Genomic DNA, 16,054 nt, shown 5'->3' with positions numbered 1-16,054 from the left:
GATGTGGGGCTTAGACGATGGGGTTTTCTAAATATACAATCATGTCATCTGCAAACAGGGACAATTTGACTTCCTCTCTTCCTATTTGAATACCCTTTATTTATTTCTCTTGCCTGGCTGCTCTAGCCAGAACTTCCAATACTATGTTGAATAGGAGTGGTGAGAGAGGGCATCCCTGTCTTGTGCCAGTTTTCAAAGGGAATGCTTCCAGTTTTTGCCCATTCAGTATGATATTGGCTGTGGGTGTGTCATAAATAGCACTTTTGAGATATGTTCCATCAATACCTAGTTTATTGAGAGTTTTTAGCATGAAGGGGTGCTGAATTTTATTGAAGGCCTTTTCTGCATCTATTGAGATAATCATGTGGTTTTTGTCATTGCTTCTATTTATGTGATGGATTACGTTTACTGATTTGTGTATGTTGAACCAGCCTTGCATCCCAGGGTTGAAGCTGACTTGATTGTGGTGGATAAGCTTTTCGATGTACTGCTGGATTCACTTTGCCAGTATTTTATTGAGGATTTTCGCATCGCTGTTCATCAGGGATACTGGGCTGAAATTTTCTTTTTTTGTTGTGTCTCTGTCAGGTTTTGGTATCAGGATGATGCTGGCCTCATAAAATGAGTTAGGGAGGATTCTCTCTTTTTCTATTGTTTGGAATAGTTTCAGAAGGAATGGTACCAGCTCCTCTTTGTACCTCTGGTAGAATTCGGCTGTGAATCTGTCTGGTCCTGGGCTTTTTTTGGTTGGTAGGCTATTAATTATTGCCTCAATTTCAGAATTTGTTATTGGTCTATTCAAGGATTCGACTTCTTCCTGGTTTAGTCTTGGGAGGGCGTATGTGTCCAGAAATTTATCCATTTCTTCTAGATTTTCTAGTTTATTTGTGTAGAGGTATTTATAGTATTCTCTGATGGTAGTTTGTATTTCTGTGGGATCAGTGCTGATATCCCCTTTATCATTTTTTATTGTGTCTATTTGATTCTTCTCTCTTTTTTCTTTATTAGTCTGGCTAGCAGCCTATCTATTTTGTTAATCTTTTCAAAAAACTAGCTCCTGGATTCATTGATTGTATGAAGGGTTTTTCCTGTCCCTATCTCCTTCAGTTCTGCAAAGCTGGAGGCATCATGCTACCTGACTTCAAACTATACTACAAGGCTACAGTAACCAAAAGAGCATGGTACTGGTACCAAAACAGATATATAGACCAAAGGAACGAACAGAGGCCTCAGAAATAACCCCACACATCTACAACCATCTGATCTTTGACAAACCTGACAGAAACAAACAATGAGAAAAGGATTCCCTATTTAATAAATGGTGTTGGGAAAACTAGCTAGCCATACGCAGAAAACTGAAAATGGACTCCTTCCTTACACCTTACACAAAAATTAACTCAAGATGGATTAAAGACTTAAATGTAAGACCTAAAACCATAAAAACCCTGGAAGAAAACCTAGGCAACACCATTCAGGACATAGGCATGGGCAAAGACTTCATTACTAAAACACCAAAAGCAATGGCAACAAAAGCCAAATTTGACAAATGGGATCTATTAAACTAAAGAGCTTCTGCACAAAGAAATTATCATTAGAGTGAACAGGCAACCTACAGAATGGGAGAAAATTTTTGCAATCTATCCATCTAACAAAGGGCTAATATCCAGAATCTACAAAGAACTTAAATTTACCAGAAAAGAAGAACCCCATCAAAAAGTGGGCAAAGGATATGAACAGACACTTTTCAAAAGAAGACATTTATGCAGCCAACAAACATGTGAAAAAAAAATGCTCATCATCACTGGTCATTAGAGAAATGCAAATCATAACCATAATGAGATACCATCTCATACCAGTAAGAATGGCGTTCATTAAAAAGTCAGGAAACAACAGATGCTGGAGAGGATGTGGAGAAATAGAAATGCTTTTACACTGTTGGCAGGAGTGTAAATTAGTTCAACCATTGTGGAAGACAGTGTGGCGATTCCTCAAGGATCGAGAACCAGAAATATCATTTGACCCAGCAATCCCATTACTGGGTATATACCCAAAGGATTATAAATCATTCTGCTATAAAGACATATGCACACTTATGTTTACTGTGGCACGGTTCACAATAGCAAAGACTTGGAACCAACCCAAATGCCCATCAATGACAGACTGGATAAAAAAAATGTGGCACATATACACCATGGAATACTATGCAGCCATAAAAAAGGATGAGTTCATGTCCTTTGCAGGGACATGGATGAAGCTGAAAACCATCATTCTCAGCAAAGTGAACACAGGAACAGAAAACCAAACACCGCATGTTCTCACTCATAAGTGGGAGCTGAACAATGAGAACACATGGACACAGGGAGGGGAACATCACACAGGGGGCTAGAGGAGGGATAGCATTAGGAGAAATACCTAATGTAGATGATGGGTTGATGGGTGCAGCAAACCACCATGGCACATGTATACCTATGTAACAAACCTTCACGTTCTGCATATGTATCCCAGAACTTAAAGTATAATAATTTAAAAAGTTCATAATCATATAAGAAGTTAAAAAATTATTTTTTAAATGAGGTCAGCATAACCCTAACATCAGAAAAGACAAAGGAAGCACAAAAGAAGAAAAGCTACAGTCAAAGTTCCTAAATAAAAGTGGTGACAAAGTTGAATACTGTAGTATATTAAACCATGTGAGGTTGAATTTAAATGTGCAAGGATGGTTCAGCATTCTAAAATCTATTACTGTAATTACTTCATTAATAAATTTAAAGAGAAAAATATGATTATCTCAATAGGTACAGATTAAAATAGACACTTCACCAGAAAAGATATATGAATGACTAGTAAGCACATGAAAGATGCTCAATGTCATTAATCATTAGGAAAATGCAAATTAAAAATCACAATAAGATACCACTTCCTACAACAAGATACCACTTCCTAAGATACTAGTCCTAGGGACTAGAATGGTATAATTTAAAAATAGGTAATATCAAGAATTGTCGAAGATATGGAGAAACTGGAACCCTCACAAATTGCTGGTGGGAAGGTAATGGTCATTTTGTAAGAGTTTGGCAATTTCATAAAAAGTTAAACATAAACTTAACATACGATCTAACAATTTCACTCTTAGGTAGCTAATTCTAAAAACACTTCTAAATGAAACCACATATCCTCACAAAGACCTGTACATGAATGTTCATAGCAGCATTATTCATAATAGCCACAAACTGGTAAAAATCCACATGTGCGTCAGCTGCTAAGCAGATAAACTGTGTTATATCCACGCAATGGACAACTATTCAGCAATATATAGGAGCAGACTACAGATACATGCCACAACATGAACGTACCTCAAAAACATATGCCAAGTGAAAGCAAGCCAAATGTAAAAGACCACATGTTGTATGATTCCATTTATATGAAATGTCCAGAAAAGGCCAAAAAAAAAAAAAAAAAAGGCACATTTACAGAGACAAAAAGGCAAATCTAGAGTGATTAGTGGCTATCTGGGGCTGGGATAGGAATAAGATTGAGTATAAACAGGCTGAGGGAACTTTTTGGAGTAGATTTGTTTTGAAACTGGATTGTGGTGATGGTTGCACAACTCTGTGGATGTATGAAAAATCACTGTATTTTTATTGTAAAACAAAAACATATCTTACATTGTAAAGGATGCACAAATATATTTTATGGTATTTAAATTAAACTTCAATAAAGCTGTTAAAACTCACATTTAGAAAAACAGGAAACTGCTGCTTTCTTTACAAAATATATTTAATCAGTACTCCATGAAAAACTGTTTGATGGCGATTAAACTGGATAAAAAAATGCAAAGAGGGCTGGGCATGGTGGCTTATGCCTGTAATCTCAACACTGGGAGGCCAAGGCAGGCGAATCACTTGAAGTCAGGAGTTTGAGACCAGCCTTGCCAACATGGCAAAAACTGTCTCTACTAAAAATACAAAAATTAGCCAGGCATGGTGGCAGGTGCCTGTAATCCCAGCTACTCTGGAGGCTGAGGCACGAGAATTGCTTCAACCCAGGAGGTGGAGGTTGCAGTGAGCCCAAACTGCACCACCACACTCCAGCCTGGGCAACAGAGCAAGACTCTGTTTCGAAACAAAAAAAAAAAAAGCAAAGAAGCAAAACATGTACATGATTTTAACATGAGTTAACAAAAGTAATAATTAAGTTTGAGGTATGATTATCTAAGAGATATAAACAACTTTAAGAAGAGCCCAGAGAAACAACAAAAATTCTTAAAATTTTTACAGATAGGAACTATAAGTAAAATACTAAAACAAGTGAAATTGCTTGACCCAAGAAAAGAAAAAGTAGCCTAAATCATGGGTCATTATATCATGATGGCAAAATAAAATTGTTCAAGCTGTAATCCATACTGGTTGTTCTACTTTTTTACATATAAAAGAATCAAGTCTGGTGCAGTGTCTCACACCTGTAATCCCAACACTTGGGAAAGCAGAGGCTGGAGGGATCGCGTGAGTCCAGGAGTTTGAGACCATCCTGGGCAACACAGTGAGGCTACTCTCTCTTAAAAACAAAAATAATAACTAGCCAGGTGTGGTGGCATACCCCTGTGGTCCTAGCTACTTGAGAGGCTGAGGTGGGAGGATGGCCTGAGCCCAGGTCAAGGTTGCAGTGAGCCAAGATCATGCCACTGCACTCCAGCCTGGGCAACAGAGCATGATCCTGTCTCAAAACAAAAATTCATTTTAAGTCTACTAACTTACCCATATAGATAGGAGTCCCACATGTGGCCTGCAGCATGGCTTCACTCCTACTTTGCTTCTTCACCGCTAAGCCAAAATCAGTCACCTAGAAGAAATTCAAGCACAGTCACCTGTTTTCCTGTCCTAGAGCTCACTCATTCTGAAGATAAGACTTCACATTGAACTTGCATTGAATTCTGGGGTTCTTGGGGGTGGGAGGACTTTAATTGAATGATTAATAAAAATTTTGCTTTTCCTTCCCCACCCACCTCTCTGTATAGAGAAGAAACTGGGTAAAGAGAAGCTTGCATTCTCAAATCTTGAGAGAATACCGTGATTTAACAGTTCTTGCCGTCTGATTAAATTTACCAGTCTAACATGGGAAGTTGTATTTTGAAGCATTTAACTTTTTTCATATAAAAAAGGTTTTGTTTTGTTTTGTAAAGTTCTTTCATTGTAAAATACGTTCTGGCTTTAACATATTATCTATGTTTCTGATAATCAAGTTATATTCCAGTTTAAAGCACTGTTACAAATGCAAATAATTATCCCTATCAGCACTCACTGAAACTCCCCTTTTTTATAATTATTTATAATTGGTAAACACTATCTTTTCTTTACTATTTTTCCTTTGTGTTTCTAGAGTATACTAATTAAAACAATTACTACACTATTAAAAACTACGACAAGCATATTAACAGGAAAGAAAACCACAACAACAAAGTATTAACTACAAATACACTGGTGGCCTAGTGCTACAACTGTAGGCCTTATGCTCAGTTCTAAATCTTGGTCATTAAACATTTAGTTATTAAATATTCAGTATGTGCCTTTGGAATTATCTCCCAAGTTGGAACACCCTTAGACTGAAAGCAGAAAAACAGACACGTTTATTAAGTAACCAAATATAGGCTCTTTGTCCAGAGACAATGAATGCAAAGTTTCCAGTGCCTTATGGAGTAAGAAAATGCTCCTGTTTACATGTGATATCACTATTTTTCTAAATAGATGAATCAATTTCTCCATTAGTTTTCATATATATCTCATTTGGAGCATATGATACCTATCTTTCTCTACGGAAAATCCATCCAGACACACGAAATATACAAAAGGTTTCACAATCCAACTTAGTTATTTGGAGAGCATCTACTCCTTCATTCACCAAATGTTAAGTGAACACATACTATGTTCCAGGCACTACTTCAGGTACTAAGTGAATAAGACATGCACAATCCCTGCCTTCATAGAGTTTACAATGGAACTGTTCAAGAACATTTACTTGGGTAAACCAACAATGCTGTTAAACCTATTTCTATTACATAGGACTTAGCTTCTGCAACAGAGTGAGTTACTCACAGATAACATTTTATTCCTAAATTAACACATTTATACATTTTGAAAGCAGCCACTATAATGGTGCTAAATAATGTATCCTAGCATTTATTTGACATTAGGGAACACTTAATTTGAATAAAATCTTCAAGAATAAACACTTGGCACATTAATTGTACTGAGGACATAAATATTAATACACAGGAAAATTTTCAATAAGAAATACAGACTTTAGAATTAATTTAGTATTAAAAGCATAGGCAAGGTGTGCTTTTCTCTAAATCTGTAACACATTTACATCAAATTACCAGGCATAATTTTGAAATTAATTAGAATTCAGAGTATCTGTTTGCTTGCTATTAACTAATGACTTAGAATTATTCAAATGAATATGTACTTTAAAAACACATTCAATAACTCCATTTAACTTGCAAAATTATTCTTGTCAGTTACAACCTCTTGTGAAATTTTTATTTTTTAACACAAACCACTTATTTTCTGGCTGCTCAAAAGCTAGCAAAATGCATCTAAAAAGAGGATGTACTTTGCCACTTTGCTATCAAACTGTTTATAGGCAAATATTTACCACCATTGCTAATCTTACCTTTATGTTTAAGTTTATTTCATTGTTATCATCAGTAAGGCTGCTTTTAACCATTATATTTTCCAGTTTCAGATCTCTATGTACAATATCTACCAAGAAAATAAACCACAAATCAAATGAAATAACGGAAAAACAGGAGAGACACATATAGAATAAATATATTTGACAAATTAATATCCACTGTTGAAAAATTCGAGGGCCAAGCATAGTCTGTCCTGTTCTATTCTCTTATTTATAAACCCTTCCTCCACATTTCTAACCTTAAGGAGCCATTTTCTTTGACTCCCTCACCTCTACCTATTTCCCTGTGGCCCCAACTGGCTGCTCCTCAAGATGAGTGGCCTGGGGACTGTGAAGGAGGATCCTACCCAGGCTTAAGTATTCCCAGGACGAGGGAGATCATCTTAGTCACAAACCCAGTCAGGTTTCCCACATCCTTAGGTCTTCAAATAGAGGATTACTTCTTTACTTCTAAGCATATGTTACTGTCAGCATAAACATTTTAACACACTGTAACTTGGCTACATATATACAAACTATACTTATTTCAGTATATTTTTCTACAACATCAACACACATTTTCCTACTCTTTATGTAGTAAAATAAAAACCAAACAAACAAAAACCCTTGAGACACAAAATCTCCAGTTGAACATGTCAGAGCTCAGGTACAATTTTTATGTACATACAAATAATCACATACCAAACACTTCCTTTGAAAATAATTAATTCAGTTCATATCCATTGCAGTCATTTCCCTAGACTTAAAAAGTTATACATGGCCAGGCGCGGTGGCTCACGTCTGTAATCCCAGCACTTTGGGAGGCCGAGGCAGGTGGATCACGAGGTCAGGAGATCGAGACCATCCTGGTTAACATGGTGAAACCCCGTCTCTACTAAAAATACAAAAAATTAGCCAGGCATGGTGGCAGGCACCTGTAGTCCCAGCTACTCAGGAGGCTGAGGCAGGAGAAGAGCGTGAGCCTGGGAGGCACAGGATGCAGTGAGCCAAGATCATGTCACTGTGCTCCAGTCTGGGTGACAGAGCAAGACTCTGTCTCAAAAAAAAAAAAAAAAAGTTATACACATAATTGCCAGGGGAATGTATTGAATGAGTCCTGAACTGGCAATTACACCTAGTCATTCACAGCTCCCTAACACAATTCCTAGGCTTTGTTTTTGGAATTTTTATTGTTTCCATTGCTCTTCTTGTCTCTTTTTACATAAATACCACACAGCTTTAACAAACATATCATTATGCCTTTATCCTTGCCAGGGCAGATCTCCCTGCTGCCTCCATTGTTTTTATTTCTCATTGTTGGCTACTTTTTACCCATTTGAGAATAATCTTATCAAGTTCCATGAAAAATGTTGCTAAGATTTTGTTTGGAATTATACTGAATTTATAGCTTAATAGGGAAGGACTGACAATAGCCTAATATTAAGCCCTTGAAAAAATCGTTTCCCTCTGCCTGGAAGGCCTGCCTCTTTTATTTTTTTCTGAGTTTGTATTCCTCAGATCAAATACTGCTCCTTCAGTGAATTCTTTCCTGACTTTCCAAGCCAAATGAGGTACCTAGACTCCTGTAATCCTTGTGCTTTATATGGCTTTCCATTGGGGAGATTATCACACTGAATTACAACTTGTTTTCAATACTCAATCTCCCACCAGCCCAAGCTCCTTGGAGGGCAGGGGCCTTGTCTTTTAATCTTTGTAATCCAGGACCAATCTCAGTGCAGGAGGTGCTCAGGAACTATCTGCTGAATGAACCCCTGGGTTCCAGTACCAGCTCTGGCACACCAAACCATGTTACTGCACTTCTCTGGAACAAAGTTTTTGTTCATCTGTAAAATGAGAAGGTTCTAAAGTCACATGTAAGCCAAACTAACCTTGAAGGGAAAAAAACGGGGGGAGGAGCAGCAGCAGTAACACCTAAGAACAGTAAGGCAATTCAAATCATTTTTAAACGTAGTTTTTAAAGTACCATGAAACCACTCTGTATGATGCTATAATGGTGGATAAATGACATCACGCATTTGTCAAAACCCCAAGAGTGAATCCTAATATAAGCTCACTTCGGGTGACAATGATATGTCAATGCAATATATCACTCTAGTGGGGAATTCTGATAGTGGGCAGGTTGTGCATGTGTGGGAGCAGGGGAGTATATAGAAAATCTCTCTACCTTCTGCTCAGTTTTACTGTGAATCTAAAACTGCTCTAAAATAAAGTCTAAAAAGACAAAAAAAAATGCCTAGAACATACAGATTCTAATGTTATGATTAACAGATGTTTTTGGGAACTTCACCTTTACCATTGATTTGTCTACCTTTGATTTTGTAACATTAGCTGCTCTTCAAACTGTTGAATAAAAAATGTTCATAATTTCATCTTCATTCATATAAAATGTATTGTATACCTGCCTTGTTTCTAATTAAAACATAGCTAGAAAGAAAGTTAAAAAGGAAACAATTTTTTAACTAAAAAATTAAATCTTCAGTATTAGCAGGTGTTATTTATGCCTATGAATCTGGAATACAATTACCCTTAAACAAAAGTGACATCAGTATTCATGGTGTCAATGAGCTGGATAACCCTCTTCTTACCATTATTGTGAAGATATGCTATAGCTGATGCGAGACTTTGAATGATCCACCTTGTCTCATTCTCTGAGAAATGCCCTTTCCTATCCAGAATTTCTTTGAGTTCTCCATCCTCACAAAGCTCCATCACAAGGTACATTTTCTGACATTATATATATAAAAGAGAGAGAGATCAAATTATATATCTAGGGATGTTTAAAATGTTATATATCACATATACAATCACAGTCATAATCATTAATTTATTCATTGAAAAGTATTATCTATTATGTACAAGATACCACAGTGGATACTAGAGAAACAAAAAGGTAAAGACACAGTCTTTATCCCCAAGAAGCTCACAAATAGTTATCATTACAGTATCATGTGATAAGTGCTAATGGTCCCAAATGCCATGGAGTTACAGAAGGGGGCAGCCTCTGTCTAAAGAATGCCCCTGGAGAAGAAATATTAAGGCCAGATCTGGATGTCTGAATAGGGATTCATAGATAGAGAATGTGGGAAAGAATAGACAGAGCACATGGTATTTACAAAGACTCCAAAGCTTGAAACAGCACTGGCTGTTAAAAGAATAATCTGTGTTAATAACATGGAGAACTTGGTAGGGTGGAGAAGAATGAAGTGGTGAGGAGTGAGGCTAGAAAGAACAGGTTTGGGCCAGGTTGTAAAGAGTTCTGGATATCACGATAAGGAGTACGGATTTTTTTTCCTATACGCAATAAGGAGCCACTGAAGAATTTTAAGCTAGTGCCAGGGTTGCGGGGGTGCACGTGTATGATATTACCAATTGTGCATTTCTAAATGAACACTCTAGCAGTAATGCAGAACAGGGCTCAACAAACCTTTGCTATAGAGAGCAGACCCAATAGCAAATATTATTGGCTTTGCAGGCCATGGAGTCTCTTTCACAACTACTCAGTGCTGTTGCTATAGCAGGAGAAAGCAGCCATAAACAACACAACAAAGCTTTACTTCTAGACTTGAAAATTTCAGGTTTATAGAATTTTTACATGTCATGAAATATCACTCTTTTACACTTTTGCAACCATTTGGAAATGCAGAAACTTAGTTTATGGGTCATAAAAAAAAAAAAAAAAAGGCAGCAGACCCAATGTGGCTCTCAAACTGTAGTATGCTGACTTTTGTTTATAGAGGGTAGATGTGAGGCATAGAATCAAGACCAGAAGGAGGAAAATGAAAAGATTTAAAAATACCAACAAGAAAGAAACAGTGGGACTTAGTGACTAATTGGGTGTGAGTGGTAAGAAGTCATAGCTGAAATGCCTATTTCATATTTGCTGTTCATGTAGGGGCATATAAATTCCATATTTGCTGTTCATATAGGGGCATATTAAGATCACTTTAGGTATTCCGACAGCCAAGTCATCTATTGAGTCAAAAAAGATTCATAGTCAACTAAAAAGTCTTTTCCATACACATTTCTATTCAAACACAGGGTACCCTTTATGTCTCCATTCTAACCTGTGCTGCTAGATTTTTGTTGTTTTTAAGATCTTGAGGTCTGATTTTGTTCTTATAAGCACTGTTAGTGCAACTTCTGTGTTCAATCAGTAAGTAGGAAAACAGAAAGCGAAGGTTAACATCCTTTCTTCCTATAGCGCAATTCAGATTCACTGAATCTCAGGCAGTTTTAGAATTTCAAAAGTAACTATAAAATCTAACACATAAATAAGCTTTTGAACTGGGCCATATTTTTTCCATTGACAGGACTGTACAGTTCACTGGTACATAAAATGATAAGTGAACTATTTGGAAGGAAAGGTTGGATTAGCAGTACTTGAAATATAAATTGATGTCAATTTTAAATATATAAGTTGGTCAAAGTTATATAAGTTATAACTGTTTTATAATTATTAGAAACAATTGTGTAGACCTGGAGAACATTTAGACTCACAAGAAACCATAGCATAGTCAGGCTGGATGATCCGTACCATGGCACAACCAATCAGGTGGCAATTTCTATTAGTACTTCAGATGGCTTCAATAGAAGGTCTACATGCTTGTGTGTGTTTATGAGGCAGAAGGGGTCAGACCTGACCTACGTGAATTAAGTTTGGAAAGCAATGCACTGGAAAAATCACAAACGATGGTTTCCTCTGCCTTCAAACTTATTCTAGATTTAGACTCCCGCTTGTGTTCATAATGGAGTAACAAAGACCAGACTTATCTTCCCACCTGAAACAACTTAAGAACTGGGCAAATAGGCCGGGCGCGGTGGCTCACGCCTGTAATCCCAGCACTTTGGGAGGCCGAGGCGGGCGGATCACAAGGTCAGGAGATCGAGACCACGGTGAAACCCCGTCTCTACTAAAAATACAAAAAAAATGAGCCGGGCGCAGTGGCGGGCGCCTGTAGTCCCAGCTACTCGGGAGGCTGGGGCAGGAGAATGGCGTGAACCCAGGAGGCGGAGCTTGCAGTGAGCCAGGATCGCACCACTGCACTCCAGCTTGGGCGACAGAGCAAGGCTCCGTCTCAAAAAAAAAAAAAAAAAAAAAAAAAGAACTGGGCAAATATATAAAACTAATTTTTAGACATTAAACATCAGCCAGCATAGGGTAGTTATTCCTGAGAGAGAGAAAACACATGAGGCAGTCCCCATGATTATTCTAGCTTGCTGTCTAGAGAGTTTCCGGACCACAGAACAGGGAGAGGGAATCCAAGCAGAGTCTAGCAATCTCCATGAGTAGAGAGCACGGAGCCGGAAGTCCAGGAAGGCCAAGACAACTAAAGTTCACAGGACAGAGCATCAAAGAGGAGAATGCTGTACAGAGAGAAATCTCCAGAGATTTGCAGAGGACCCCCTCAATTCTTCAGGAGAGTATGAATCAACACATGTGTATGAGGAAACTACCCAAAGCTGGGGGGAAAATATGCAAAAGGGACAGAGGGAACAATCACTGGAGCTTACACAGAGCCAGGAACTGTTGTGCTCCCACGAGCCGGAGGTAAACCTCGTAATTCATGGAGCACTGGGGAGAGCCCCTCAGTAACAGGAAAAAATTATTCCTAAAGGTTGCTTTGGTGCCACCTAACGAATCTTAAAGCAAGCTTCAAAAAGTATCAAACTGTTTCCAAGTGACTTAACTATATCCTAGAATAAAGCTTAAGAATAATCATTAGAATATTAAAATATCTAGCATCTAACAAGGTAAAATTCACAACATCTGGCATCTGGCCAAAAATTAATAGGCATATAAAGCAGCAGGAAAGTAGAACCCATAATGAAGGGGGAAAAAAACCAATAAATTGAAACTGACCTAGAAATGACACCCATGATAAAATTAGTAGAAAAGGACATGAAAACAGTTATTATAACTCTATTCAAGAAGACTGAGCATGTGAAGTAGACACATGGAATATATATATATTTTAAAAACCAAATCGTATTTCCACTGGAAGAGATTAACAACACAGACAACGCTACACAGAGAGAGATTACTGAATTTGAAGACAACAACAGAAACTATACAAAATGAAACAAGGAGATAAAAAATGTTTTAAAAAATGAACAGAGCATCAGTGAACTGTGGACAATATCAAGCAATCTAGCTTGGAGACCACAAAGTGGGGTGAGGGGAAGGCAAATACAAATGTGAGGAAATAGTAGCCCCCAATTTCCTAAATTTGATGAAAACCATAAACTCACAGATACCTGAACCCCAAACACACACACACACAAAAACATGAAGAAAATGATCAAGGCACATTATAATCAAATGGCTTAAAACTGATGATAATGAATAAAACTATTCTATGAAGATTTGGGGATAAAAGAAATCACAACTCTAAGACTGAAAAGGGCAGAGACTTTGGGCATCATTGCCATATACTGCTCTCATAAAGGATAACTGTGGTCTTTAATTGTTATCAAGCACCCCTAATGAATCAAGCATAATGTACAACCCAAATTGACTATTACTACCTTAGAGACTGGCCTAGGAGACAGAGAACAATAGCTACCATTTAATGAGACAGATGCTTTATATCAATTGTCTCATGTAATCCTTCAACAGCAACCAAGTGAAGTCAACACTGTTAACAAGCCCATTTTACAGATGAGGGAACTGTGATATGGGCAAGTTGAATAACTTGTCCATGTTCTCATGGATAACTAAGAAGTGGTGGAGACAGGATTCAAATGCACAGGCAATATGATTCCAGAGTTCTTATGCCTAATCCATACATTATTACTCTTCTAAACAATCTGGAGGCAGAATGGCGAATAATCCAGGCTTCTGAACAACTCTAAATAAAAATTACAGGTAAAGAGAATGATAACATCTAGGGAAATATGAAGATAAAACACATTAGTAAGACATAGGTGAAAAAAATATCTCCTACAAACTATAGTGAAAAATATACTCATACCAATTTGATTATGTAGTTAACTTTGCAAAATTCTGAAACTATTCCAATAAACTTTAATGGAGAAACTAAGGATCAAAGCAAAAGGAAAGGTACCTCTAAGAAAGTTTTAATCACTGTTTGGTTGTGTATGAAGTTGTTGTAATTTTAAACATTTGTTTTCAACATGCCACCCAAAACATATTACCGAAGACATCAATCTAATCATCAGACATCTAATTATACAATCAATAATAAAAGTCCTCCAGAATGTTCTCATCAATCTCCAATGACAGATTCATGCCAAGGACATGAGCAACTGTGCCCCAAAGGGATTACTTCAGAATGGAATGGTATTCATTTTGTAATAATAACAACTTTCAAAATGCAGCACCTAATAGAGCTTTACCTTTGGCGTTTCAAATACTTGTTCCAGATGTATGATGTGTTCATGTTTTACACTTTTCAGAATGTTCACCTCTCGTTCAAGTAACTTCACAGCAGAGCTTCCAGCCTTAATCAATGAAGAAACACAGATTTCACATAATGAAAATCACTCCTACATTCCTCGACAGAAAAGTTTGTTATTTTATGTTTTCCTACTTCTTTTCCTACAACTTCATATTTGAAGTGAATTCATACATTTTTTGAGATGTTTCTTTTTCAAATGATATGCCATTTATTCCCATGATCAGATTAAATTATGCCCCTTCTTTCCTTTGTCCAATTTTAAGTTACATATAATTTAGCCTCAAGCCACATCTGTTTCTTGAATTGTTTCTATAACTTAGCTACAACATGGTATCTGTCCCCTCACAAAACTACTAAAATTACTCCAACTTTTAATATGCTTTTTGATATTTCCTTTAAAAATATGTTGATCCCTTGATGTTAGCATAATAAAGACAAAATCTACTTCCAAGGACATAAATTGGGGAAGATAAAAACAAAAAGTTTTTATTTTGTTTTGCTGTTGTCTTGTTTTGATTTGATTATACATATATATGAAAAAATAATAGGCAATGAGATTCTACACTTGGCTCTGCACTGTGTTATTTCCTGGCCTGCCTGGTTAACTGAGGGAGAAACAGAGAGAGAGATGGAAAGAGAGAGAGCGAGACAGACAAAGAGAGACAGAGATACAAAGAGAGAGAGATCTTGCCTTCAGATGTTAGATGTCTCCTAACATCTAACACTCACCAGGCAGAGAGCAAAAGGCAAAGTCAGTAACACTCCAAGGAGCACAAGGACTTCATTTGGGGTGTAGGTAATCGATTATCTACAATGTCCTCTATCTCAGAAATTCTAGAAGGGCTTTCTCCACCCTCACCAACACCGCCCTGCCAAATCATCACCCCTATTGATCTTGAAATTGCCATTATTTGAGGATAAGCATTGTCCTCATTTATGGGTTTTATTTCTGTCTCATGTGTCAGTGTGAAGAGACCACCAAACTGGCTTTGTGTGAGCAACATGGCTGTTTATTTCACCTGGGTGCAGGCAGGTTGAGTCCGAAAAGAGAGTCAGCAAAGGGTGGTGGGATTATCATTAGTTCTTAGAGGTTTTGGGATAGGTGGTGGAGTTAATAGCAATGTTTTGGGGGCAGGAGGTGGATCTCACAAAGTACATTCTCAAGGGTGGGGGAGATTATAAAGAACCTTCTTAAGGGTGGGGGAGATTACAAAGTACATTGATCAGTTAGGGTGGGGCAGAGACAAATCACAATGGTGGAATGTCATCAGTTAGGGCTATTTTCACTTTTGTGGATCTTCAGTTGCTTCAGGCCATCTGGATGTACACATGCAGGTCACTGGGGATATGATGGCTTAGCTTGGGTGCAGAGGCCTGACATTCCTGTCTTCTTATATTAATAAGAAAAATAAAACACAATAGTGGTAAAGTGTTGGGGCAGTGAAAATTTTTGCGGGTGGTGTGGAGAGATAATGGGTGATGTTTCTCAGGGCTTCTTCGAGTGGGATTAGGGGCAGCGTGGGAACCTAGAGTGTGAGAGATTCAACTAAAGAAAGATTTTGGGGTAAAGGGTGATATTGTGGGGTTGTTAGAAGGAGCATTTGTCATATAGAATTATTGGTGATGGCCTGGATATGGTTTTGTATGAATTGAGAAACTAAATAAAAGACACAAGGTCCAAATAAAAGAAGGAGAAAAATAGGTATTAAAGGACTAAGAATTGGGAGTACGCAGGACGTCCAATTAGAGGGTGTCCAAGGGGGTTCAATGTTATTGTTTACTTGGTTGGTGAGTATTTGGGCTCTATCCTTCAGTTTTTTTTTTAATGTTGTCATATACCAGGCCAGATTGATTTAGGTAAAAACAACATTCTTCATTTAAAAATATACAGAGTCCCCTCCGCCTTTTTTTTTAATTAGTGAAAAAGTCAGAGCCTTGTCGAATTT

General features: G+C 37.4%; 1 protein-coding gene across 11 annotated transcripts in view; it reads right to left on the bottom strand.

Moving 5' to 3' along the window:
* LOC105488736 (serine/threonine kinase 33) overlaps positions 1–16,054 on the bottom strand; it is a 221,534-nt gene that overhangs the window by 61,175 nt on the left and 144,305 nt on the right. For all 11 annotated transcript variants that reach the window (XM_071075134.1, XM_071075132.1, XM_071075135.1 and 8 more), the window contains 4 exons: positions 14,047–14,151; positions 9,276–9,414; positions 6,670–6,758; positions 4,755–4,839 (listed from right to left, as the gene is read on the bottom strand). In XM_071075134.1, the coding sequence (XP_070931235.1) occupies positions 4,755–4,839; positions 6,670–6,758; positions 9,276–9,414; positions 14,047–14,151 (418 nt within the window). The remainder of the gene's footprint in view (positions 1–4,754; positions 4,840–6,669; positions 6,759–9,275; positions 9,415–14,046; positions 14,152–16,054) is intronic.

Source organism: Macaca nemestrina, chromosome 12 (genome assembly GCF_043159975.1).
Source record: "Macaca nemestrina isolate mMacNem1 chromosome 12, mMacNem.hap1, whole genome shotgun sequence".
Classification (NCBI taxonomy): Eukaryota; Metazoa; Chordata; class Mammalia; order Primates; family Cercopithecidae; genus Macaca; species Macaca nemestrina.
The sequence above is the reverse complement of the archived record's forward strand: the minus strand, read 5'-3'. Positions and strand labels throughout refer to the sequence as shown.